The sequence below is a fragment of the Pleurodeles waltl genome, chromosome 4_1, assembly GCF_031143425.1.
Source record: "Pleurodeles waltl isolate 20211129_DDA chromosome 4_1, aPleWal1.hap1.20221129, whole genome shotgun sequence".
NCBI classification, from domain to species: Eukaryota; Metazoa; Chordata; class Amphibia; order Caudata; family Salamandridae; genus Pleurodeles; species Pleurodeles waltl.
The window spans coordinates 462,480,403-462,504,242 of record NC_090442.1 but is presented as its reverse complement, the minus strand read 5'-3'; the positions used below and the strand labels follow the sequence as shown (position 1 = coordinate 462,504,242).

General features: G+C 44.7%; 1 protein-coding gene across 1 annotated transcript in view; it reads right to left on the bottom strand.

Annotated features, from left to right (window-relative positions):
• SEPHS1 (selenophosphate synthetase 1) overlaps window positions 1-22,510 on the bottom strand; it is a 108,271-nt gene extending 85,761 nt beyond the window's left edge. The window contains exons 1-2 of the mRNA XM_069227524.1: window positions 22,397-22,510; window positions 7,077-7,176 (exon numbers count right to left, since the gene is read on the bottom strand). Coding sequence (XP_069083625.1) covers window positions 7,077-7,176; window positions 22,397-22,510 — 214 coding nt within the window. The remainder of the gene's footprint in view (window positions 1-7,076; window positions 7,177-22,396) is intronic.
• Between the last annotated feature and the right edge of the window lie 1,330 nt (window positions 22,511-23,840).

Below are 23,840 nucleotides of genomic sequence, written 5' to 3'. Positions count from 1 at the left end.
CATACTGATGCCAGACTTGAATTAATTATGACATACACCCAGAGGTAACCTCAAAGGTGACCCTGAAACCTAGTAATCCCCTAGAGTGCTGGCTGACTGGTATCCACCAGCCTGCCACCACAGACAGGTTTCTGGCCCCTTGTAAGTTAGAGCCTGTCCTCAGGGCAAGAAATAGTGCCTGCGCCAGAGGAAGGTGTTCACACAACCTCCAGCAGGATGGCTAGTGATCTGCATACCAAGGCTAGGGACTTCAAAGTCTCTGCTGCCTTTGATTTGCGACCCCAGCGTCCCTGAGACCTGAGAGATGCCACCCCCTGCCCTGAGGCCCATTGGGCACCAGAACCGATGTCAAATTACCTGTGCAAATAGGCGTGCTGCAATACCAGCCTAGTCACAGCCCTAAGGTGGGCTGCCTGATGTGCTCCACGAAGAAAGGGTTCCACCATCTTGGTTATGGTGGAACAAGGAATTCTGGGACAGGGTTATGCCCACTCCCTACAGGAAGTGGGCATACAGGGGTTGTAGTCACCCCAGGGGTAAGTAGCCCAACAGGTACTATCCAACATTCCTCTAAGTGCCCCTAAACTGATTATTTAGGTAGCCACCTGACACCAGGAACTCAGATTCAACTGACCAAAGAAGAAGGACAAAGAAGAGCTGACCAACGTGAGAACTGTGGACTAGCTGTGGACGTTTGGTACCACACCCTGCATACCTGGTCCTGTCCAAACAATCGCAAGGACCCGACGCATCCTGCAGCTTTGCAACTTCCAAAAGCCTGAGAGGGCTGCTAGCACTGCGTCAACCAGCCAGCATCTCCCTTGGAGTGGTGGAGCCACTTCTCTGCAACTACAGGCACTTACCGCAACGTTCGGTCCACCGACGCAGCCGTAACCCAGGAGACGGTCGTCATGCTCTAGGAGGACAGACCCGTCTCCCCACCAATTTTGGAGATGCCTTGCACCAATACCCAGGATACCAGAACAGCTGCAAGCATGAAGGCTTGTTTGTGTTTACTCCAGACGCCACTGCCACTAAACCATCCTGCCCACTGAAGGATGACAGAACAGACTAGACTTCACACAAGAGTGCCCCTGCTGTCTGTTTTCCTTCCCCCTATGAGGTCTGACCAAGAACCATGAGCACCTTCAACGCACAGAAGCAGCCAACCAAAACCCTCTGCACCTGAGCTCCCCGGCTTGGGTCCACAAACTTAGACTGTACCCCCCTTCTTGCTCTCAGGACACTCGAACTGAACCCACTGTTGGGAGCTCCTGGATTTATTCCCAACACCTCCTCTGCAGCTTGTTTCTAGGTGGTCCCCCCCCCTTCTTCACCAACGGTGCAGCACGCAAGGCTACCAACCCGTTCAGCACCTCTCCACCCGGGCAGGGCAGGTAAACCCGAACTGCTGGTGGATCACATGACTTTGACCCACTTACACCTTATGTCCTAAAGGAGCCCCCCAAAATACGTTTGCAAGTACTTGAATGTAGTACGTTTCTTTCTCCATAGAAAATCATCACCATGTAAAACGCATTTGTATGACATTTTTGCATCAATATAAACACTGATAACTTGAACAGTACCTAATGCTGAAGATTTTGGTGTCTCAAATAATATAAAAATTAATGCTATTTTTCTAAAATTGGTTTCAAGTTTCTTCTTGAGTGTGTCTCATTTATTGACTGTGTTAAAAAAATGCTTAGCACTACCCTCTGTAAGCCTAAACTGCTCGTCCATAATACCACAAAAGAGAGCGTTTAGGGTTATTAGTTTAACCCCTGTAAGCCAATAAGGACTGTCTGTACTTTCTGCATAGTGTGCCCTACATTTGTTGGAGTACTGCATAAATAGGCAGTTTCCAACATCTTGCTAAAGACATCCTCAAAAAGAAAAAACACAAAGCCACCACAAATTAGGGCACTGGTCTCAATTATGACTGAACACAATGAATGCTCTCCCAAGGATCACTTCTGACAAATAACTTAATAGCCTAATGGTTTAATGCAGGTCAAAGTGAACCTCCTGACTCAAATAGATCACTTCTATTTAACCTTCACGTGGAGTCGGGCTGGCTCACCAGACCCACCATTCAACATGTTTGTACCATTTAATTTGTTCCCTTTGGTATACTGGCATTCTGACGGGGGCAATTCTTTCATTGGAATGATATGCTCCTGTCATTTATATACATTACAATATGGAGCTGACACATTGCCGTCGTGCTGTGGGTTACGCTCATTGTGTCCATTTTCCATCTCTAATATACAGCTGTGGCGCTAATGATCACATTCCTAGAATCTGTTTTTCATTTTGGTTTGTTGTTTAAATGATGTGTTTTCAGTAAAGTTTTTTCTTTGTATTTTTCACAAGTATGAAGGTGTGAACCCTGAAACTTGTTACTTGCAAAACTGCTCCTTTTGGTACACGTGTATTCTGTCCGGGGTGATTATCTGTCCGGGGTGATTATTTTATTTGAATGATATGTTCCGGTGATTTATAATCATTACAATATGGCGCTGACATATTTCCGCGGTGATGTGGGTTACGGACATTGTGTCCGTTTTCCATCTCTAATATAGTTTTGAACAATGTTGTTGTGAGTACTCGTTTAGTACCCCGGTTGGGCACTCCATTTTAGCTTCAAAGCTTGTGACTCAGTTTACCTTTACATACATTTTTATTCATATTTCAGTGAGCTTGCTTTCAGCATTTGATTTTACATATTTTATCAGCTACTTCTTTCAGGAAGGCAGGGTTCACATACAATATGTACTTCTTCTCCAAGGATGTTACATACAGTACATGATATGCTAACTCGTGTTGCCACCTTCTATCTCTGAGACACAGCATTACATCAGAACTTTTGTCCAAAAGATGTATATATAAACTACTCTTAGGCCCAAGGAAGGTAGAAAGCACTCCGGTCATGATCATCCTTGGATGCATATTACACGACAGCTTTGCTGATGCTGGCACTGACTTTTCAGCCTCCAAAGAGGATTGCCATCCATACAACAGGCAGATCATTGCTATTCGATTCAGGTATGTGTCCGGAGTACCCAACCATTATGCGCTCAGACATAGAAATAGGGTTATGGTAGGAACCTCTAGACTATCTAGAAACACACAACATGGTGAGGTTGTTTATCTTCTTCACTGACTGTAATGCTGGTTACCCTGCTTTGTTTAATCTGCTGAATTATCACAGCTCATGCTTTTTATACCAGAATGAGATTGCTTCAATAAACACACTGAAATCCATTCTGAATCTTGTGTCTCACCTTGCACTGCGCAAGTAACTGAGTAAAACCGGTAGGATCGGTCGCTATACTTCCCAGAGGAGTCAGAGTGCCATCATGAGGTTGCCGCAATCACCTTTTACCCCAACAGGTTTGGAAGTCTGTGTGAGACACTGTGAGCTAGACAGGAATTAGGCAAACAGCAACCAAGTTTTTATTCTGTTGGGGTGATTTTTCCATTGGAATGATACGGTCCATTGATTTAAAAACATTTCAATATGGTGCTGACACACTGCCGTCATGGCGTGGGTTGCGCTCATTGTGTCTGGCTTCCATCTTTATTATACGGCTGTGGCACTGTTCATCGATCTTCCTAGTGCCTGTTTTTAATTTTGGTTAGTTGTTTAAATGCTGGGTCTTAAGTATACTTTTTCTTTCTATTTTTCGCAAGTATGAAGGTGTCCTGGGTGTGAACCCTGACACTTGTGACGCATAAATCTGCTCCCTATGGTGTATGTGCATGCGTGTATTCTGTCCGTGGCAATTATTTTATTTGAATGACATATTCCAGTGATTTATAAACATTACAATATGGTACTGATATATTTGTGTTGTGCCATGTGTTGCTTGCATTGTGTCCGTTTTCATCTGTAATATAGTTTTGAAACAGCATGCCTCCAGCACTTCGCTTGTTGCATCCTCGTCAGTGTGAGTGTTTCCCAGGCGTGGATCCTGATACTGGGGGTGAGTATTGTAGCTGGCTTGCCCTGCCGAATTTTGTATGTGAGAACTTTTTTGTGATAGGTTAGTCCTATCTGTAGAAGTAAATATAGTTTCTTCTTGTTTGGGTTGTTTATTGGTTATGAAGGATTGGTCTCTGTTCGATGACCACTTTAGCTGTAGTGTTGTACATATGATGGCCTACTGACTTATACTAATATAGCCTACACTATAATTGTAGAATTAGTCATCTCATGTTTCAGTCTTTAAATGATCTTATGAGTATTGTCAGATTGAAGTGTACAGCATTATTGACAGGTCATGATTTGGGTCAATGGAGGATCCTCCATCACCATTCTGAGGATGATGGAAGGAGCTGTGGGGTGACAAGAATTGGTAGGGCATAAATGTTTCAGACAACCTGTACCACCCCCTTGTCCAAAATTATAAACTGCCACCCTGGCAGAAAAAGTCTGATCCTGCCTCTGACAGGGTGACTGTGAGCCTCGAAGGACAGACTAAAGAGGTTTTGAGGTTGGAGAAATGGGAGGGGCAGAAGGCTGCCCCTGCTGTCCACGTGGTCTGTGGATATGGCGGCCTCCATCTTGAAAACACTAAAAAGTTTGCTGAGAAACCTGAAGTTAATGGTGATGTTGGAAGTCCCTACCATAGCTACGGAGGGGGCAAAACAGTGGCTTACGTAGTGGGGAGGACTGGCCCACACAGTGCACCATTACCATGCTATCCTGAAAACGCTTAAGAGCAGAGTCTGCCTTCTTAACAACTAGGTGAGAGCCATTGAAAGGCATGCCAGTTGACGTGGACTGGACAGAGACGTACCAGAGAAGCCAATGGACCTCATCCAAGTGTGCCATACTGGTGACAACTGCCGTGTCGAGGCAATCTGTAGATCAAATCCACAGTGGATGGTAAATTGTGTCACTTCACAACCATCCTGAATAGTCTGAGTAAGGATGGGGCGCTAGTCAGACAGTGTCTCAAAGGGCATGGGTATGGTGCCCCAAGAGGCACCTGAAGTGTACAGAACATAGTACCAAACTGGTTGATAAACTGTGCACTTCCCAAAACGTTTCAATACACTTTGATGCCTTGTCCCAGTGTTGTGGTAGGGAATACATTAGGGTTTACCTTGCTCATCGAGGCCTGCACAACAAAGCTCCCATGCATTAGGGTTTATCTTCTTCATTGAGACCTGCACAACAAGACATTCAAACGTGAGTGCTAAGTAAAGAAGTCTGGGTCACCTGGGGATCGACAATGGCACTGTACTATTTAGTCTGTTTACTGTACGTGCAGAATACAGTTTTGCTCAAGCCACAAGAAGGGTGTCTTTGAGACCTTTCTTGAATGGAAGCATGGACACTGTATTTGTGTGTTAAAGGCTGACGCACCTTAGTGAGGACATTAGTTTGGAGGTAGAGAACCTCAGACGCCCTTCGCATGACCATGGAAATGGAAGCACTTTCTTCTGTGGCAGGACCCGGAGGCAGAACTAGCCCAATGTATTGCATGGCATTGAGACAACTGGCGTCCTGAAGGTCCTCATACTACTTGTCATCAGTGTATGGTTAGGCAAATCCAACCTCACCATCATAAGAATCATTGTCAGAGTCTGTTCCAAAGAGTATGAAGGCTTTGAGACCTTCATTGAGGCAGGTGCAAAGTACTGGTATTTGACGAGTCATGGGGATCAAAGCTTGGCCTCAGTCGAAGAGGCACCAACTCTGAGTCAATAAGCATTGTCGTCAGCTGGCATCTGCATTGGTGCTACAGGGTCTGGTGAGGGTAGTGGAGCTAGGATTTGGGTCTGCAGCAAAGTCATGCGGAGCCCATAGCAGGCCCAGCTGATGCGGAGGTCAGACCTACAGATGGAGTCCCAAGTGGAATCCCCCACAGTTCCTCGGCGCCCGAGGTGTGCTAGAAGGAGCTGGTAATATGCCAAAAAGCTGCAGTATTGCTTCACATAATTCTTCGATTAGTTACAGCATTGCTGAAAAGGCAAGCTTCAAAGGAGAAGCTATCTTTGAAGAGTAAATGGGTACAACTTGGGAGAGAGGCTGCTCCATTGTTTAGGCAGACAGGCTGGGATTTGGGACAGGAGAGAACACCTATTGCCAAACGGCTTTCCCTGGGGCGTGTACTCCTCTTAGTAGACACACTTCTGAGTCCGCTGAGCCCAGAGGTATCGATGAGCAGCTAGGACATCCAGATGATGAGTTATCAACCCAGAAAGTTAGCTCCTAACTGCGATACTGGGTGACTGGTAGTCCAGTGGTGACTAGACCTCTGCCAGTGCTGACAGGACTTAGAGGGACGTCGACCCTGTGACCAGGACTGCCTCAGCCCCTACGTGGTCTGAGGAGTAGTCACAGCAAGATCCCCATTGACCTCATCGTATCCACAGCATCCTTTGAGCATCTGCCATATCCCTCATCTCTTGCATCAGGACCACATACATAGGAAAGCCCTGCAAAGAGTAAAAGACCTTGGAACTGAATGAGGACTGCTTCACCTACAAAGGTAACTGTTTCTGAAAACCTTACTGGTACCCATGACTGGCGTTTCACTGAAATGGACTGCCTAAAGTGGCTCCAAGTGACTGCATAACACCTAGCCCAAACTTTTTAGAGAAAAAGTTTCTATGTGTTAATGAATACACCTGGCCCAAACGTTTTATTGAAAAGGTTTCTAAGTGTCAAATTCACTGAATTTGCAAAGGCTTGTTTGTGGTTGAGTGACAATACCTTGATTTAAGATACCTTGTAAAATCTATACCTCTGGAACCTTCCTTTGGATATTTTTCGTTGTGGTGTCTAAAAATACATAAAAATACAGCCTAGGTTAATAAGACCCTGACGGATTTGATGAATCACCATCCTAAGAGGGAACAATGGATCCTGCCCCCTATTGGATGGGCATGTGTTACTAAGGGCAAACTAAAGTGGATAACTGGATTTGTTTTTGTAGTTTGACATATATGCAATTTACATAGAGCAAACATAATATCTTCATAGTATATACACTATATATTTAATGTACTTTCTACTAAAACTACATGGAATGGCTTCTCTCCAAATTATTTTTAATTACCTGTTCTGTTCAGCCTTGCCATATTCATCATTGCTTCCTGGTATGCCAATTCCACATCTTCTTGAGTTACCACCAATTTAATTTTATTCCATTTTTCTGGCTGGTGTAGAAAAACAAAACATCAGCACATTTTCTTCCTTGACACACACGGGTTAAATAAATATCACAAATAATTCTATGTATATATTAAGGAGAGAATGTAACAAGAATGTACAAAAAGAAACACTGTTTATTCTAATCATAATGTCTAGGTTTGCGTTCTATTGCACATTGACTGTGTGACTTGGTTATGTATACAGCTCTTAAACCATACTGGTATCTTAGTGCATGCAAGAAGAATCTGACACAAGAAGATGATTGAAAATTACAGGTCGACAGCTTGTGTTGAACGCATTTTAAATATGCCTCTTTGCCAAGAAATTCAGGCTTTGGCCTGCAGGTTTTGTTCCCCCCCTAGAGACTTTTGGGCTCCTTTCCCAATGCCTTTTTCATGATTAGAGCAATGCCATTTGTTAGCCTGGTTAAAAGCTGGCAGGCAGCATTTCCTTAGAAAACACAGAGTTAAAGTCCAACCTTGAGCCAATGATGGCTTCAACAATATTATTTTATTTCTCCTCTGAATACTTCTACATATAGTAGAAAATTATTAATAACTTGTGATGACAAGTGTCTTTTCATTGATTGTCTCTTATATGAAGTAATATCCAACTTCAATTATGGGTACATTAATGTTCTAATCTGATAACAAGTAACAGTTGTACACCCTGGTGATCAGAGAGGTGCACTTTTTTGGTCCAATCAACATAAGACTACATTTTTCATCGTAAAATAACCACTGGCCAAACATACCTAATAGTTTACAAACCAATAAGGACATTTGTGTATATTTTTCACGACTTTCGATAATACAGAAAAGTAGCTCAGTCCACGGAAAGTGTGTGGCTTCTGATAATAGCTTAGCAAAAAAAAAAAAAAAAAAAAAATAGTAGTTTAACATCCATGTTAAGAAAAGGGATAACTGTTTTGACCCTATGTGATATTGCAAATAAATATCAATAGGTAAGCAGCAAGTGCAGAGCCTTCATCTATTCATTCGTTCTCATCTTTTCAATCCCAATAATTCATCAGATTTGACAGGAATTTAAATTAATGGTGGCGATCAATCAGGGTTTTTCGTGCAGAGTAGATGGGGAACTGGGAGGCTTGGTGTTCCTCGGCATCTTTTTACCTTGTCAAAATGTGTTTAGTCATGCCAGTTTTCCATAACGTATTTGAACTTAAATGGTATCAATAGGCTTTACACAAATTTAGTCAGCAACCTTTAACATTTAAATAGCAAGTAACTGTACACTGGAATTAATAGAGAGATGTTAACAGACTGAAAACGTGCTAAATAGCTGAGTTCAGTGGAAAGAAGAGATGAGCTTTAGCAATTTCCTAAAGGAAAGGAGGTACATTTGGGTTCTTAGTGATGACCGATGCTGTTTCCGATTGTGGTTGCACCACCAGTGTAGGATTGTTTAAAGGAAAAGAAAGTTTGTAAATTAAGGGTTATCATTTTGGTTTCGGAATAGGTGGCATAAACGTTGTTGGTAATTAATTAAAACCATAGCTGATATGTTATCTTTGTGTTTAAGAAGAGGACCTATTCCAGAACAGAAATAAGTTAATTTAATGTGTTTTGGTAGAGGCTAGCTTCCTCTCAGTTGGGCTCTGCATATAGAATAAACACCAGGAACATGGGTGAAGCATACACTGCCAATGTGAAGCATACACTGCCAATGTATAACGATTAACTATGGAAAGGTGAGAACCTGAAATGAATGGTGAATCTTCACCACCTAGTTAAGTCATTCTTCCATTTACAACAATCCAACGTTGGCAATGGGTCAAGACACAACAGACTTAAAAGGGCTTTTACTGAGACTGAGATACAATTTGCCTAAAATATGTTTCCAAACACTATTTAATTCACATCTGTAAATATACAGAATCACCAAGATTGTGAACAGTCAATAACAATTGGTCTATGTCAACACTCAACTCACTAGCTCCATAGATTGCAGAACTTAACAGGCAATACCCATAAAAAAATCAATATAGAGGGCTTCCAATATATAGGCATATATATTATAAGAGGTTATAAGAATTGCTATAATTGTAACCTACAAGTGCATAGACACCTCCAAAGCTGACATGACACACTGGCAAGCCTTCCTATTGTTGCCAATGGGACGAGTAATGTACGAAATGTTGACTGTGCCATAATTGCATTATATGCTGAAGGGCTGTTGAGAATCCTATTGTCAGGCGGGAAAATGCCATGGGTATCTGACACCAAGCTATACAAAGGAGTGTACAATGGAGCTGTAGGACAGCACATTTGTAAATATCACTGGGCAGCACAGATGGTAGCATTAAATGAATGAATGGATTTTCACACCAGTAATAGGAAAACTGGGATAATGGCCACTGATATAAGAGGAAATCCACCCCCAACATCGCCAGAGGCGACACTTATGGTCAGATCAGCATAGAGAGCAGTACACAAATGATACACTGGTCTAGGCTAATCAACAGGATGGTTTCTCTGGTAATAACTCCAAATCAAGCTATAATTTGTGTAGCTAGCCTTCATGCTGACAAACCTCCTTTAAAGGTGTGACTGTCCTAAAGGGAAACACCCCTATGAGGCAGTCACACTGAGGTAGGTAGGGGCCCTCTATGGCTTTAATAAATGGGGTGTAATATGGGTTTCCAAAGATGGAGAAGTTTGGGAAAAAGATAACGAACACATTTGAAGAACTGCAAAAGGAATACACATGGCATAATGCACACCACTTCAGGTAGACACAATTAAATTAGGCCCTGAAAAGTATATGGATCAGGTTAAGGAAACATAAGACATAGCCCCAAAAAAAGATAGGATCCTGACTGAACCAATAAAGAAAAAGCCATATTACAGATATACATAATTGACATGTTAAAGAAAAATGGGAAAAGGCCATAGGCCAACTAGAAGAAAAATAAAGAGAAGAAGAAAGGTGGGCCCCCTAATTACGTAGGAGGGTTCTGAAAGGTACATTCCAAAATTCTGCCTCACACTACTTCACCACGGTGAAACTCTGGGCTATGGGATACATCCGATCAGCCCTTTGAGTGGGATAAGGACCCATACAAAGTGGGAATGTCGGAAGATCGCCAAACATTGGGAGAAAAGTGACAGACAACTAAATTACATGATTGATCTACCCATCAAATAGAAAGACAAAATCATGTTATTGGGTACATGGGGAGACCATATCCCACCCAAATACAAACCATTGCTAATCTCATGAGGAAACTGCAGTGGCCAGATGGAACATAGAACAGCTCTTTGGTAGGAAAAGGGTACCATCATATTACGAATGACTACAGGACATGGATTGCAGTAGAGCAGCGGAACAAGAAATATACAGGAGCAGACACCTAGAAGGCGATCTGGTCTTCAGTCAAAGTTGAGACCTCTGCTTTGAAGCCTTTTGGAGAGCAGAGAGTGGTAAACTCTGAAGTACTGCCAAGGCTGGCACCTCTCCCTGCTTTTCTTTGCCCTTGCAGTGGAGCCACTGGCCAGACAGGTGCGGCAGATCAGGGAAAGAATTGGAATGGAAACATTGGGGTGCGGAAACTACATCTCGCTATTTGCAGATGGTGTCTTGATATACTTAAAGGACTTCTTTGGAATCGGAACTGAGTGTTGAGACCCTCTAGGCCTTTGGCAAGGTGTCAGGAATAGTTGTCAACAGCCAAGTCGAGCCTATACCTTTAATGGATTTGTGATCAGACCCTTAAATTGAGCATGACTGGCCTGCTCAAAACTACAAACGTTCAAAAATCTGGGAGTCAATGTGTACAGAACGTAAATTAATTCAAAGCTGGGAATTTAGACAGGGCCGAATCTCAATCAGGGCATTGTCAATATACCGAAAGAAGCTTCCTTCATCAACATTAGGACTGCCCTTTTTAAAATGTTAATGCTACTGTGGCTGTTGTACCTCTTCTCTAACCTACTGCTTTTTCTAAATTGCCTTTTTTTGCCCATGATCTTAACAGCCTCTTCACAGAACTTGTCTGGAGGACGGCTAGATGCAGGGTAGCTCCTGACAAACTGTTTCTGCCCATAGACGTTGGGGGCTTAGGGGTGCCCAATTCCAAGACCCATTATTTGACCGCACAAAACCAACGAGTCATGACTTGGACTGCTCTGACAGCATCCCCAGAAGTTCCATATCCAAGTTGTAGGAAGTTGGCTCTGTATGTACTATTTCAAAGTAAGAAATAGCATGCACAGAGTCCAAGGGTTCCCCTTAGAGGTAAGATAGTGGCAAAAAGAGAATTCTAATGCTCTATTTTGTGGTAGTGTGGTCGAGCAGTAGGCTTTTCAGAGGGTAGTGTTAAGCATTTGTTGTACACACACAGGCAATAAATGAGGAACACACACTCAGAGACAATTCCAGGCCAATAGGTTTTTTATATAGAAAAATATATTTTCTCAGTTTATTTTAAGAACCACAGGTTCAAGATTTGCAATCAATACTTTAAATGAAAGGTATTTCACTCAGGTATCATAGGAACTTTGAATCAGCAAAATAGCATGTACAGTTTTAGCAAAAATGGCAATAAGCTATTTTAAAACTAGACAGTGCAATTTTCAACAGTTCCTGCGGGAGGTAAGTTTTGGTGAGTTTTGCAGGTAAGTAAAACACCTACAGGGTTCAAAGTTGGGTCCAAGGTAGCCCACCGTTGGGGGTTCAGGGCAACCCCGAAGTTACCACACCAGCAGCTCAGGGTCGGTCAGGTGCAGAGGTCAAAGTGGTGCCCAAAACGCATAGGCTTCAATGGAGAAGGGGGTGCCCCGGTTCCAGTCTGGCAGCAGGTAAGTACCCACGACTTTGGAGAGTTTTGTAGGGCACCGGGGGGGGGGGGGGAGACACAAGTCAGCACAAAAAATACACCCTCAGCGTCAGAGGGGTGGCCGGGTGCAGAGTGCAAACAGACGTCGGGTTTGCAATAGGTTTCAATGGGAGACCCAGGGGTCTCTTCAGCGAAGCAGGCAGGCTGGGGTGGGGGTGCTCCTCTGGATAGCCACCACCTGGGCAAGGGAGGGGGCCACCTGGTCGCTTCTGCACTGGAGGTCGGATCCTTCAGGTCCTGGGGGCTGCGGGTGCAGTGTCTTTACCAGGCATCAGGTTCTTTGAAGCAGGCAGCCGCGGTCAGGGGGAGCCTCTGGATTCTCTCTGCAGGCGTCGCTGTGGGGGCTCAGGGGGGTCAACTCTGGCTACTCACAGGGTCGCAGTCGCCGGGGAGTCCTCCCTGTAATGTTGTTTCTCCGCAGGTCGAGCCAGGGGCGTCGGGTGCAGAGTGGAAAGTCTCACGCTTCCGGCGGGAAATGTGCAGTCCTTTAAAAGTGGTTTCTTTTTTGCAAAGTTGTAGTTTCTTTGGAACAGGGCCGCTGGCTTTTGGGAGTTCTTGGTCCTTTTAGATGCAGGGTAGTCCTGTGAGGCTTCAGAGGTCGCTGGACCCTGGGGGACGCAGCGCTGTTGCAGTTTTTCTTGAAGTGGGGAGACAGGCCGGTAGGGCTGGGGCCAAAGCAGTTGGTGTCTCCGTCTTCTCTGCAGGGCTTTCAGGTCAGCAGTTCTTCTTTGTCTTCAGGATGCAGGAATCTATTTTCCTAAGTTCTGGGGGCCCCTAAATACTCAATTTAGGGGTGTGTTTAGGTCGGGGGTTAGTAGCCAAGGACTACAGCCCTGAGGGTGGCTACACCCTCTTTGTGCCTCCTCCCGGTGGGGAGGGGGTCAATCCCTAATCCTACTGGGGGAATCCTCCATCTGCAAGATGGAGGATTTCTAAAGTCAGAGTCACCTCAGCTCAGGACACCTTAGGGGTTGTCCTGACTGGCCAGTGACTCCTCCTTGTTTTTCTCATTATCTCCTCCGGCCTTGTCGCCAAAAGTGGGGCCGTGGCCGGAGTGGGCGGGCATCTCCACTAGCTGGGATGCCCTGTGGCGCTGTAACAAAGGGGTTACAGTTCCTGCAGGGGGAGGTGAGAAGCACCTCCACCCGTTACAGGCTTTGTTCCTGGCCACAGAGTGACAAAGGCACTCTCCCCATGTGGCCAGCAACATGTCTGGTGTGTGGCAGGCTGGCAAAACTAGTCAGCCCACACTGGAAGTCGGTATGTTTTCAGGTGGCATCTCTAAGGTGCCCTCTGGGGGTGTATTTCACAATAAAATGTACACTGGCATCAGTGTGCATTTATTGTGCTGAGACGTTTGATACCAAACTTCCCAGTTTTCAGTGTAGCCATTATTGTGCTGTGGAGTTCGTGTATGACAGACTCCCAGACCATATACTCTTATGGCTACCCTGCACTTACAATGTCTAAGGTTTTGCTTAGACACTGTAGGGGCATGGTGCTCATGCACCTTTGCCCTCACCTATGGTATAGTGCACCCTGCCTTAGGGTTGTAAGGCCTGCTAGAGGGGTGACTTATCTATGCCATAGGCAGTGTGAGGTTGGCATGGCACCCTGAGGGGAGTGCCATGTCGACTTAGTCCTTTTCTCCCGACCAGCACACACAAGCTGGCAAGCAGTGTGTCTGTGCTGAGTGGGGGGTCCCCAGGGTGGCATAAGACATGCTGCAGCCCTTAGAGATCTTCCCTGGCATCAGGGCCCTTGGTACCAGGGGTATCAGTTACAAGGGACGTACCTGGATGCCAGGGTGTGCCAATTGTGGAGACAAAGGTACAGGTTTAGGGAAAGAACACTGGGGCTGGGGCCTGGTTAGCAGGCCTCAGCACGCTTTCAAATCATAACTTGGCATCAGCAAAGGCAAAAAGTCAGGGGGTAACCATGCCAAGGAGGCATTTCCTTACACAAGTCACTTCATACGGGATGTAAAGTATTTAAGAACGCTTGCCCATGGATTGCCAGAACATCAATTAGCCCCTATCCTCCCCCGGGCAGCATGATTCTGATGGTTTAGGTACCTATAGATAACACCACAGCAGGTGGTATACTCGCCAGATTTACTGCTGTAATGCTTTCCCAATTTAAGAAGGCCGGGTCTGCGATGTCGGTCATGATCGTTGCACTTCAGCGAGGACCACGGCTTCGGGTGCAGGCAGTGTCATGGAGTTAGGCAACAGCGCTGGTTCTGGAGTTATCTAGAGTCAGTGTGCCTGGTTCTTCTTGTTTTTAGGCCAGCTTTCACGTCCAAGGGCCCAGGAACTGGATACTCCAATACTGATTCTCATTTCAGTCTTTGAAGTAGGCAAACGTCAAAGGAAAGTCTCTGTAATGTACAAGACCCTGTCTCTTCTTTGCCCTGCCCAGGCCACACTCTAGGGAGTTGGAGACTGTATTGTGTGAGGTCAGGCACATCCCTTTCAAGTGCAGGTGTCAGCTCCTCCCTTCCACTTTGGCTTAGGAAGACTCATTAGGATATGCAGGAGACACCTCAGCTCCCTTTGTGTCACTGTTTAGAGTGAATTCACAAGCAGGCCAACTGTGAGTCTGACCCAGACGTGTTTTCCGCAGCCAGGCAGAGGCTCTGAATGGAATAAGAAAGAAAATGCCCACTTTCTAAATGTGGCATTTTCAAACTTACAATCTAAAAACCAACTTTAAAAAAAGATTTATTTTTAAATTGCGAGTTAAGAGACTGCAAACTCCACATCTCTATATGCTCCCAAGGGGAAATTACACGTAAGATATTTCAAGGCAATCCCAATGCTACTCTACGAGAGAGATAGGCCTTTCAATAGTGAAAAACGAATTTAGCAGCATTTCACTATCAGGACATGTAAAAAAACACCAGTAGATGTCGTAATCTTTAAATACACTACACCCTGACCATGGGGCTACTTTGGGCCTACTTCAGCGGTGACTTACACATAGTAAAAGGGAAGGTTTGGGCCTGGCAAGAGGATACACTTGCCAGGTCGAACTGACAGTCCAACACTGGGCAGTTCCTAATGCATGCAGCACTATCTAAGACTGCAACTGCCACATACAATAATTTAGACAATGAACCAGAAGCTGCTAACATGGGGCACTCACGGCCATAGGATAACACTTATACAATGTGCTGAAGGAGAAACAGAATTTAGACTTATCAGCCCTCATAGCCAAGTGGGACATTGAATTGAAATTACCAACAGCGACTGGCTGGCAATCCTCAGTCATGTTGCTAAAGTGTCCAGAAATGCAAAGCTAAGTTTCTCCAATTCAATTATATGCACCGTGTGTGTCTCACACATGCTAGATTACACCTTACCTTTCCCAGTGTCTGATGCTGCTGCCCTAGATAAGGAGCCAATGGTGCAAATTTCTACCATAACACGTCGGCATGTACTAAGATTCAGACTTTTTTTTGAATGGAATATGTGAACAACTCAACAGAATGTCCCATAAATGACATCCCTAAAAAACAAAAACATATCCCTTAAAGTTCATGGCTCGGCCAAAAAACAACAAAGCCAACAGCAAACTCATCAACTTAGAGATGACCCTAATAATGAAAGAGCCATGACTTAAGTGGAGGTTCCTAGTCACCCCTTTCGATCGAAGTGTCCAAAGCAGAGCTTAATAAGGGGACATAGGCTTGAGAGTTAAGTGGTGGCGAACATATCAGGCTAAGGTTCTACCAATTCATGGAAGAGACCCGGATGAAGCTGCCATTTGTGATCCACAGACGTCGATGTTGCAAAAACACATGACAGTTGTGTCTGTGGGCATCTGCACCATCTTACCCTTGATAGGAGGAAGTAAAGCCTGCAACAGCAACATACTGAGGGGGGCTAAGCCTCCCTGGAGACCAGAAGCTTCCCCAGCTCTGTCAGATGGCCACCACAATGCCATAGCGAGGTATCAGTAACCAGTATCAGCTTCAGCTGAAGTAGCGAGATGGGTCTACTCTTGACCTAATCACGATTCAGCAGCCATTGCTGCATGTCTTTTGCAGCCTTGTTCAAAGTCTATTCTTGAAGGGAGAGATCACCCTGGTGAAGTGCCCACTAGGACTTCAGGTCCATCTGCACTGCAGATCCCCCAACTGCCATGCTACACCATAAGAATGGAGGAGGCCATCATGCCCACCAGTGTCAGAGTCGTCCTCAATGAGATCCAGATTGGAGGATGAAACATCAGGATCATAGCACAAAAGTACTGGACTCTTTTCAAGGGGAAAGGCGCAAAACTGCACAATGTTTACAATGGTTCAGATGAAGGGGAGAATCTGCAAACAGGTGTGACTTTGGCACATTAATATTGAACCCCAAGGATGTTAAGGGAAACTGGTTGCTGTAATCTGGCAGTGAGGACCACTGCCAGAGGCGAACCAGCCTTCAGTAACCAGTTGTCAAGGGAGGGGGGATGACTGAGACCCCCGATCTCCAAAGAAGCACTGCAACCACCAGAATCACTTTTATGAAAAAGCAAGAGGAACTGGTGAGGACAAAGAGGAGCGCAGTGAAGTGAAAATGCTTTCTCCATTGTGGACCGCAGAAAGCATCTGTAGACATGCAATACAAGAATATAGAAATAAGCGCCCTGCAGGTCTATCTCTTCCATCTAGCCTTCAGGGTTGAGGGCAGACAGGACCTGGGCTATGGTAAGCATCCTGAATTTGTCCTTCCGTAAAAGGGCACTGAAAGGGCAATGGTCTAAAATAGGATAAAGGCTCCATTCTTACTTGGCTCATTCCTGATGCCGACACCCTCTCGATGGCTCCTTAACTTCCGGTTACAAAACGGGACAGATGGTCATCAGTTAACAATTCTGGGGATGTTGGAAGATTCTGTGGGTGTACAATCTGTAACACCCACTTGTCTGAAATCACCAATGCCATCCCCGTAGAAAGTGCTGGATCCTGCCTACGACAGGTTGGCTGTGTGCCATAAAGAACACATTAAAGAGGGTTTGTGGCTGTGCAGAAGACTTGCCTGCAAATTGCACCTATTGTCCATGTGGTCTTATGGGTACCACTGCCCCAGTCACCAACGGGCTTAGGGGTTTGCATCTGATGGTGGATTTGAAAGATCCTACTGTAGCCACGAAGGGGATGAAACTGGTGGTGCAGCTGACGTGGCAGAGTAGATCGCCCCCATGATATATCGCTGTAAAAAAAAAAATATATATATATATATATATATATATATATATATATATAATGTCACTTACCCAGTACGCATGAGACGCTGCATATTCACATGCTGTGCATTATCCTGCCATCTAGTGTTGGGCTTGGAGTGTTACAAGTTGTTTTTCTTCGAAGAAGTCTTTTGGAGCCACAAGACTGAGTGACTCCTCCCTTTCGGCTCCATTGTGCATGGGCGTCAACTCCATCTTAGATTGTCTTCCCCGCAGAGGGTGAGGTAGGAGTTGTGAGTATACTAGAGGTGCCCATGCAATGGAGTAGTTATGTATGTACTTAATGTGTAATCAAAAGAATATTTACATATTTACAATTTTCATTCAACTAAGAACGGCTACAGGCTACCGGGGAGGTGGGAGGGCGCATGTGAATCTGCAGCGTCTCATGCCACGAAGAGATGTACACTGGGTAAGTGACATTTTCCGCTCGGTGGCATGTGTAGCTGCAGATACACATGCTGTGCATAGACTAACAAGCAGTAATCTCCCCGAAAAGCAGTGGTTTAGCCTGTAGGAGTTGAAGTTGTCTGAAATAATGTTCTTAATACAGCCTGTCCTACTGTGGCTTGTTGTGTTGCTAACACATCTACACAGTAGTGCTTAGTAAATGTATGAGGCGTAGACCAGGTGGCTGCCTTACAAATTTCTGTCATAGGTATATTTCCAAGAAAAGCCATTGTGGCGCCTATTTTCCTAGTGGAATGTGCTCTTGGTGTAATAGGTAGTTCTCTTTTTGCTTTAATATAGCAAGTTTGAATACATTCAACTATCCATCTTGCGATGCCTTGTTTGGATATAGGATTACCTGCATGAGGTTTTTGGAAGGCTACAAACAATTGTTTTGTTTTACGAAATTGTTTTGTTCTGTCAATGTAATACATTAGTGCTCTTTTTATGTCTAATGTATGTAAGGCTCTTTCGGCTACTGAGTCTGGTTGCGGAAAGAAGACTGGGAGTTCCACAGTTTGGTTTAGGTGGAACGGTGATATGACCTTTGGGAAGAATTGTGGATTTGTACGGAGAACCACTTTATGTTTATGTATTTGTATAAAGGGTTCCTGAATAGTAAATGCTTGTATCTCACTTACTCTTCTAAGTGATGTGATAGCTATTAGAAAGGCTACTTTCCAAGTCAGATTTTGTATTTCACAAGAATGCATGGGTTCGGATGGTGGGCCCATGAGTCGTGTTAATACAATATTAAGGTTCCACGAAGGTACTGGTGGTGTCCTTGGGGGTATGATTCTTTTTAGTCCCTCCATAAATGCTTTAATGACCTGGATTCTAAAAAGTGATGTTGTATGTGTAATCTGCAGATAGGCAGAGATTGCAGTGAGATGGATTTTAATGGAAGAGAATGCTAGATTAGACTTCTGTAAGTGTAATAAGTAGCTTACAATGTCCTCTGTGGAGGCATGTAGTGGTTGAATCTGATTAGTGTGGCAGTAGCAAACAAATATTTTCCATTTGTTTGCGTAACAATGTCTTGTTGTAGGTTTTCTTGCTTCTTTAATGACCTCCATACACTCTTGTGTGAGATTTAAATGTCCGAATTCTAAGACTTCAGGAGCCAGATTGCTAGATTGAGCGATGCTGGATTTGGGTGTCTGATCTGTTTGTGTTGTGTTAACAGATCTGAAATGTTTGGTAATTTGATGTGGGGAACTACTGATAAGTCCAACAGTGTTGTGTACCACGGTTGGCGTGCCCAGGTTGGTGCTATGAGTATTAGTTTGAGTTTGTTTTGACTTAGTTTGTTGACCAGATAAGGAATGAGTGGTAGAGGGGGAAAAGCATAAGCAAATATCCCTGACCAACTGATCCATAGTGCAGTGCCCTTGGATTGAGGGTGTGGGTACCTGGACGCGAAGTTTTGGCATTTTGCGTTTTCTCTTGTTGCGAATAGGTCTATGTTTGGTGGTCCCCAGCGGAGGAAGTGATCCTGTAGGATCTGGGGATGAATTTCCCATTTGTGAGTTTGCTGGTGAACTCGGCTGAGATTGTCAGCTAACTGATTCTGAATGCCTGGAATGTATTGTGCTATCAGGCGAACGTGATTGTGAATTGCCCAATGCCAAATGTTTTGTGCTAAGAGACACAGTTGTGACGAGAGTGTCCCCCTTGTTTGTTGAGATAATACATTGTTGTCATGTTGTCTGTTTTGACAATGATGTGTTTGTATGCTACCAGTGGTTGAAATGCTTTTAATGCTAGAAACACCGCTAGCAGTTCCAAATGATTTATGTGAAGTTGTTTTTGCTGATCGTCCCATTGACCCTGTATGCTGTGCTTGTTGAGGTGTGCTCCCCACCCCATCATGGAAGCATCTGTTGTGATAACAGCTTAAGGCACTGGGTCTTGGAATGGCCGCCCTTTGTTTAAATTTATAGGGTTCCACCATTGAAGTGAGAAGTGTGTTTGGCGGTCTATCAACACTAGATCTTGAAGTTGACCCTGTGCTTGTGTCCATTGTTTTGCTAAGCACTGTTGTAAGGGCCTCATGTGTAATCTTGTATTTGGGACAATGGCTATGCATGAAGACATCATGCCTAGAAGTTTCATTACAAACCTTACTGGGTAGTGTTGGTTTGACTGTGTGCTTGATGTTACATTTTGGAACGCTTGGACCCTCTGTGGACTTGGAGTGGCAATTGCTCTTTGTGTGTTGAGTGTTGCTCCCAAGTATTGTTGTATTTGGGATGGTTGCAGATTTGATTTCTGGTAATTTATAGAGAACCCTAGTTTGTGTAGAGTTTCTAGGACGTATTGCGTGTGAAGAAGACACTGTTGAGCGTTGCTTTTTATTAGCCAGTCTTCTAAATATGGGAATACGTGCATGTGCTGTCTCCTTATGTGAGCGGCTACTACTGCTAGGCATTTTGTGAATACCCTTGGGGCTGTCGTTATCCCGAACGGTAGCACTTTGAATTGATAGTGTACGCCGTGCATTAAAAACCTTAGTATTTTCTGTGGGAAGGATGAATGGGTATGTGGAAATATGCATCCTTGAGATCCAATGTTGACATGTATTCCTTCTTTTATAGTAAGGGAACCACATCTTGAAGTGTTACCATGTGGAAGTGGTCTGATTTGATGAAGAGATTCAGTGTTCTGAGATCTAAGATAGGTCTTAACGTTTTGTCCTTTTTTGGAACTAGGAAATATAGTGAGTAGACGCCTGTTCCTTTCTGATGATTGGGTACTAGTTCTATTTCTTGTTTTTGTAATAGTGCTTGGACCTCTATTTGTAATAGGTCTAAGTGTTTGGACAGATTGTGTGTTCTTGGTGGCACATCTGGAGGGAATTTTGTGAATTCTATGCAATAACCATGTTGGATAATTGATAGGACCCATGCATCTGTGGCAATTTGTGTCCAGTTTTGAAAATATGCAGTTAGCCTCCCCTCCACTGGTGATAAGTGTTGGGGTATTGTGACATTGAAGTCACTGTTTGGTCTGGTTTGGTTTGGTTGCTTGGAACTTTCCCCTTCCTCTTGGGAATTGTCATCTATAGGAACCACGAAATCCTCACCTTTGATATTGTGCCTGATAGATGGGTCTGGTTTGAGAGGTGGAAGGCTCTGATGTTTGCTGTCGAAAACCTCCTCTAAATTGTGGTTTCCTAAAGGTGCCTCTGACTTTTGGGGAATAGAGCGCGCCCATGGCTTTGGCCGTGCCTGTGTCTTTTTTCAACTTCTCAATTGCTGTGTCAACTTCCGGCCCAAACAACTGTTCCTGATTAAATGGCATGTTCAACACCGCTTGTTGGATCTTTGGCTTGAATCCAGAACTTCTTAACCACCCATGCCTGGGAATGGTTACCGCCGCCGTGTCTGCAGAGTCTAGTGCAGACCTTATCTGGTTGTTAGATATGGCCTGTCCTTCTTCCACGACCTGTTGAGCACGTTTCTGATGTTCCTTGGGCAAGTGCTGTATGATGTGTTGCATCTCGTCCCAGTGTGCCCTGCCGTAGCAAGCAAGTAGGGCTTGCGAATTAGCAATCCGGCATTTATTGGTTGCTTGTCCTGCCACTCGTTTGCCCGCAGCGTCAAACTTTCTGCTCTCTTTGTCAGGCGGTGGAGCGTCTCTTGACGATTGAGAGTTTGCTCTCTTTCCTGCTGCTCCTACAACCACTGAGTCCGGTGTAAGTTTTGTGTTATGAACACAGGATCTGTTGGGGGAGGCTTGTACTTCTTCTCAACCCTAGGCATGATAGCCCTTCCCTTAACTGGCTCCTGGAATACTTGTTTTGCGTGTTTGAGCATACCCGGGAGCATTGGCAGACTCTGATAGGAAGCGTAGGTGGATGCTAAGGTGTTAAACAGGAAATCATCATCTACTGGCTCTGAGTGCATTGCTACGTTGTGGAACGTAGCTGCCCTGGATAGTACCTGCGTATATGCAGTACTGTCTTCTGGAGGTGACGGCTTTGTTGGATAACAATCCGTACTGTTATCCGATACTGGTGTATCATATAAGTCCCATGCATCAGCATCATCCTGTGTCATCCCTGTATGTGTGGGTGACTGCATTGGAGGTGTTCCCACTGGTGACAGTTGTGGTGAGTGAGGTGGGGACGGTTGTGGTGAAAACCTTGGTGGTGGGGATTTCTCTAACCACCTTTGCCTTAGGTTGCATTTCTGTCTCCTGAAATGCAAGTTTCCTTTTAGATTTGATTGGAGGTAAAGTTTGTATTTTTCCAGTCTCTTTCTGGATATGTAACCTCCTTTGTGTAACATAGGTCTCCTTTGGTCTGGTTCTTCCATACTTAATTCCTGCTCAAATCTATGTCTTTCCTTCATTTGGCTGGAAAGTCCATGCTCTTCTGTGTAAGAGCTTCTTTTCGGCTCCAAGGCTGCTTTTTTCGGTATTGAGGTTTCAGATAAAGTCTTTTTCGGTTTCGAAGATATTTTTCTCACTTTGGGTGAGTCGAACTCTCGGTGTCGAGATCGCTCGGTGACGGAATCTCGACCGGAGTCGGAAGTCTTCGGCAAATCCCTGGCCTTTTTCGGAGCTGATGTTTGGTCACCTTCTTTTCGATGGGTTAAGCCATGGCCTGTTGGTGGTGGCGTCCCCTTCGCCTTAAATATCTTTGTGTGAGTTTTGGAAGGGGCAGGTTTACTCACTGTTCGCTGCACGGTCGAGGTTCGGTCACTTTCAGATTCGTCAGAGTCCGATCCCTGGATGGAAATGCTTTCCTCCTCTCCGACGTCGAGTTGCTCTCTCGGTGTCGACGCCATTTGCAGTCTTCTTGCTCGTCGATCTCTTAGGGTCTTTTTCGATCGAAACGCTCGACAAGCCTCGCAAGTATCCTCCCTGTGTTCAGGTGATAAACACAGATTACAGACCAGGTGCTGGTCTGTATAAGGATACTTCGAATGACACTTAGGACAGAAGCGGAAGGGGGTCCGGTCCATTAGTCTTCGACAACGGGTGTGGTCGGGCCGACCAGGCCTCGGTGAGGAACGGAAGCCCCAAAGGGCCGCAGGAGCGCTCTTGATGTCGGTGGCAATACAATAACACTAACCCAGTACCGAACGATAACAATACCGTGAAATTTTCGATAATTTAGCTAACTTTCGCGATTCGAAATTTGGAGCGAAGAGGAACACGTCCGAACCCGATGGCGGAAAGAAAGCAATCTAAGATGGAGTCGACGCCCATGCGCAATGGAGCCGAAAGGGAGGAGTCACTCTGTCTCGTGAATCGAAAAGACTTCTTCAAAGAAAAACAACTTGTAACACTCCGCCCAACGTTGCAGTGATGATGTAATATTTCAGGAACCATGAGATCTATACTTCATTTTAGTGTCAAAACATAGGTTTTGGGGGTCAAGCAGTCTTATAGAGGTAGAAAATAACTCCTCAGAGCAACTATCGCGCCATTTTCCGCAATGGTGGCTATAATAGAGGTAGACAAGACATACATAGAAATGAAAAAAATAATGTTTTCTAATTCTCTTATGTTTATGATCGGAATAAAAAAAAAAAGGAAAATGTTACTTACCCAGTAGACATCTGTTCGTGGCATTTAGTGCTGTAGATTCACTTGCTCTGCAAAAGTCAGCCAACTAGTGTTGGGCTCGGAGTGTTATAAGTTGTTTTTCTTCGAAGAATATTTTCAAGTCACAAGATCAAGTGACCCCTCCTTTTGGTGATACTGTCCAGGGGCATCAAGTCCTTATGTTATGTTGTTTTCCCCACAGGTGGGGGAAGTAAAGAGTATGTATAATATATATATTTATATGGAAAATGTCACTTACCCAGTGTACATCTATTTGTGGCATGTTCTGCTGCAGATTCACATGCTGTGCATACGTCTGGCATCTAGTGTTGGGCTCCGAGTGTTACAAGTTGTTTTTCTAAGAAGTGTTTGAGTCACTGGATCGTCGAGTGACAACTCCTCTTCGGCTCCAGGGTGCATGTGAGTCTGCAGCGGAACATGCCACGCACGGATGTACACTGGGTAAGTGACATTTTCCGTTCGATGGCATGTGTAGCTGCAGATACACAGGCTTTGCATACACTAGAAAGCAGTTATTCCTCCCATAAAAGTGGTGGTTAGCCTGTA